At 37.0% G+C, this 4,034-nt stretch overlaps 1 protein-coding gene across 1 annotated transcript; it reads left to right on the forward strand.

Moving 5' to 3' along the window:
• The first annotated feature begins 1,158 nt into the window (after positions 1 to 1,158).
• Positions 1,159 to 3,765, forward strand: LOC111434515. The gene has a single exon (XM_023071930.1). The coding sequence runs from the start codon at positions 1,224 to 1,226 to the stop codon at positions 3,657 to 3,659; it is 2,436 nt and encodes an 811-aa protein (XP_022927698.1). The 5' UTR covers positions 1,159 to 1,223; the 3' UTR covers positions 3,660 to 3,765.
• The last annotated feature ends 269 nt before the right edge of the window (positions 3,766 to 4,034 follow it).

Consider the following 4,034-nt stretch of genomic DNA (forward strand, 5'->3'; position numbering starts at 1 on the left):
TTTTCATTTGTTCGTAGGTAGTCGGAGAACGATGAGAGCATTCGATTGAAACGCGTTCAAGGGCAGGTCGTCCCACGACGTCAGTTCGTCCATGTATTTTGGGTGTTTATATTTGGTGTGAAATTATATACTGAACCTATTCTTCCTTTCCTTTGTAATAAACTTTAGCAACATTGTCTTGTAATTAAATTTCGAATTGTTTCTTTTTTATGGTTGTTTAGGTTAATTTGATTGAAGTTTTATCGTATCTTTATATTTCATTTCATTTTACCTATATTTTATTTACTTTTTTTTCTTGTACTTTTAGTCACGGGCATAGACTCGAAGTCTTGAAGATTGAGTAGTGAAATAAAGATAGTATTGCATTTTAAAATTAAAAGCCAACGGTGTAAGCATACTCAGATTATATGATACGAGAAAACTTGAGTGTACACAAGCTATTTACTGCGTATATTTATATTCTCACTCGCTCTACTCTTCCTTTTTTTGTATATGGAACTTGAGTGCCAATTGACGATGACGGCGCGAAGGAGGCAGTACACTATGGAGTCTATTTAGTTATGCTAGTTTCAAGCAGATTCGGTAGTCTTTCCTATCTCATTGATAGGTTCTGTTAAGTTTTTTTCACTCAAAATTAGTAACGACCATTCATCTACTTAGAGATATCAAGTTGATGTAATAAATATTTGTCTATATAAATTTAAACAACATTCAAATTAGATCAAACATATAATTTTTTTTTTTAAAAAAATATACATGTATTTTGGGTAAACGAATAAAGAGAAATTACATTCTTTTTTTTTAAGGACACCGAACCATATTCTTATCACACTAAAATTTAAGTATATCAATTAAAAGAAGATAAACTCGGTGTCTAAAATTGTGGGGAATTTATAGTTAAATTGAAGTATATCACAGACGTTATGGATTTAATTCTAAAAGAAGTGGGTGTGAACCTTTTAAGTGATATAAACAATGAAGAACATTAATCTTTTAAGTATAAAAATGTTTAAGTCAAAGAACCATATTCCAAAAGAAGAATATTAATGTAAATAAAAAGAATATTAATGGGATGTGTGTGGATGTTCTTAAAAGCATCAATCTTATCCTTTTAAACTTGGATTCCATATTAAATGAGTTCTATAAATACCCACAGCTACTAACCAAACAAAACCACAGCAAAGAAACACAAAGTTTCCTTGTACTATATATCACACTACGCCATGAGTGTTGCAGTCAAGGTTTGCGGCCAAGTACCCGGTGTGGAGAAGTGGATTAAAATCCCCGATGTCAGTAGCCACTGCGTGCAAGAGGTCGCAAAGCTTGCGGTGGAACAGTTCAACGTTCAACATGGACACAGTCTTAAATACGAAAGCATTCACGAAGGTTGGTTTTGTGAACTGGGTCAAAACAACCTAAAGTACCGTCTTCATATTAGGGCGATAGACTTTCTTCAACGCTCTCTCCTGTATGAGGCACTTGTGTTCGAAGAGAAACCTAAGCTTGAAAGAATCAGAAAGTTGATATCTTTCTTGTATATTTTGAATTGTGGACACTATGTTGGGCCGGTCGATCCACCCAAAGTGGAGAAGTGGATTAAAATTCCTGATCTTCGAGTGCCATTTGTGCTAGAAGTTTCAAAGTTTGCAATAGATTGGTACAATAAAAGTGGAGAAGGCTTAAAATACGTTGAAATCTACGACGGTTGGTATGCAGAGATGGGTCAAGACAACATAAAGTTTCGCCTTCATGTTAAGGCGAAAGACTGCTTGGGACGTTTGCGCAACTACGAGGCTATTGTTCTTGTTAAGCATTTTTTGTCGAAGAAAATCAAGATTTTCGAATCTTTTAAGCTTTTGGATCAAGTAAAGGTTGTGCCGGGATGGAATCAAATACCCGATGTTAAGGACCTTGGCTTGCAAGTGGTTATAAAGTTTATTTTGGAACATATCAAAATTAAGTTCGGAGATAGTTTGAAATTTGAGATCATTTATGAAGGTTGGTATTTTGAGTTGTGCCCAAACAGCCTAAAGTACCGTTTCCATGTTAAGGTGATAGACTTTTTGGGTCGTTCTCTCAAATTTGAGGTTGTTATTATCGAAGAGAGACGTGACCATGTAAGAATATGGAAGCTGGACTCTATCGTTCTCATAGTAGCTCCTGCACCTCAAGAGAAGAAGTGGATAAAAATTCCTAATGTTCAGGTGCCGTTAGTGCAAGAGTTGGCAAAGTTTGCCGTGGATGAACATAATAATAAGAGTGGAGAAGGCCTAAAATACGTTGAAGTCTACGACGGCTGGTTTATGGACCTGGGTCAAGACAACATAAAGTTTCGTCTTCATCTTAAGGCGAAAGACTGGTTGGGGCGCATACGCAGCTATGAGGCCGTTGTGCTTGTTGAGCACTTTTGGTCCAAGAGAATCAAGATTCTCGAATCTTTCAAGTTTTGCGGTCCCGTAGTGGTCGAACCCAAGTGGATTCAAATACCTTGTCTTAAGGAGCCCGGCTTTCAAGTGGTTATAAAGTTTATTTTGGAACAGATCAAAATTAAATTTGGAGATAGTTTGAAATTTGAGATCATTTATGAAGGTTGGTATTTTGAGTTGTGCCCAAACAGCCTAAAGTACCGCTTCCATGTTAAGGTGATAGACTTTTTGGGTCGTTCTCTCAAATTTGAGGTTGTTATTATCGAAGAGAGACGTGACCATGTAAGAATATGGAAGCTGGACTCTATCGTTCTCATAGTATCTCATGAACCTCAAGAGAAGAAGTGGATAAAAATTCCTAATGTTCAGGTGCCGTTAGTGCAAGAGTTGGCAAAGTTTGCCGTGGATGAACATAATAATAAGAGTGGAGAAGGCCTAAAATACGTTGAAGTCTACGACGGCTGGTTTATGGATCTGGGTCAAGACAACATAAAGTTTCGTTTTCATCTTAAGGCGAAAGACTGGTTGGGGCGCGTACGCAGCTATGAGGCCGTTGTGCTTGTTGAGCACTTTTGGTCCAAGAGAATCAAGATTCTCGAATCTTTCAAGTTTTGCGGTGGTGTGGTGGTCGAACCCAAGTGGATTCAAATACCTAATCTCAAGGAGCCTGGCTTTCAAGTGGTTATAAAGTTTATAGTGGAGCAGCTCAAAATTATATTTGGAGATTGTTTGAAATTCGATAGCATTTATGAAGGTTGGTATTTTGAGTTGTGCCCAATCAGCCTAAAGTTCCGTTTGCATATTAAGGCGATAGACTTTCTGGGACGTTGTCTCAATTATGAAATTATTATTGTCGAAGAGAAACGAATTTTCAAGCTGGAATCTATCATCGTCATATTGTCTCCTGGACACTGCGTTGGGCCTGTGGATCCACCCAAAGTAGAGAAGTGGATTAAAATCAGTAATCTTCAGTTTTCATTCGTGCAAGAGGTATCAAAGTTTGCATTGGATGACTTCAACGTTAAATCTGGAGATAGCCTCAAATACGATGGCGTTTACGATGGTTGGTATATGGAGATGGGTCAAGACAACATAAAGTTTCGTATTCATTTAAAGGCAAAAGACTGTCTGAGTCGGGTGCACCATTACGAGGCTTATGTGTATGTAAAGCAGTTTCTTAGTAAAAGAATCAAGATCGTGGAATCTTTTAAGCTTATCGAAAGGAAGTGTTGAAACTCCCCCTTCGTATTTTGTAACATGCGATAGTTACAAAAAATCGTGTTTGGCTATCTATAAAGAAATAGTCGTGCAGGAATGAAATAAATCTTTTTCAAGCATACATCCCTCCGAGTCCAACATCAAACATCTATCAATTTCTTATACTTCGTTACGATACGTCCTTCCTAATGTCTTTGTTATTAGATCAATCGATAACTAGAATTTAATATTAGAATAGACAAATACCTACACAAATCCCATCAACTCGAGAAAAAGTGGTCAAAGTCAACCCTAAAATAGGTAAAATGGTCTTTTGTGCCCCTCATTGTTTAAGGGGTCTGTGTTACCTCTATTATAACCTTATGGTGTTACGACCCGAAATTTTCTACT

The sequence above is a fragment of the Cucurbita moschata genome, unplaced genomic scaffold (genome assembly GCF_002738365.1).
Source record: "Cucurbita moschata cultivar Rifu unplaced genomic scaffold, Cmos_1.0 Cmo_Scf00045, whole genome shotgun sequence".
Lineage (NCBI taxonomy): Eukaryota > Viridiplantae > Streptophyta > Magnoliopsida > Cucurbitales > Cucurbitaceae > Cucurbita > Cucurbita moschata.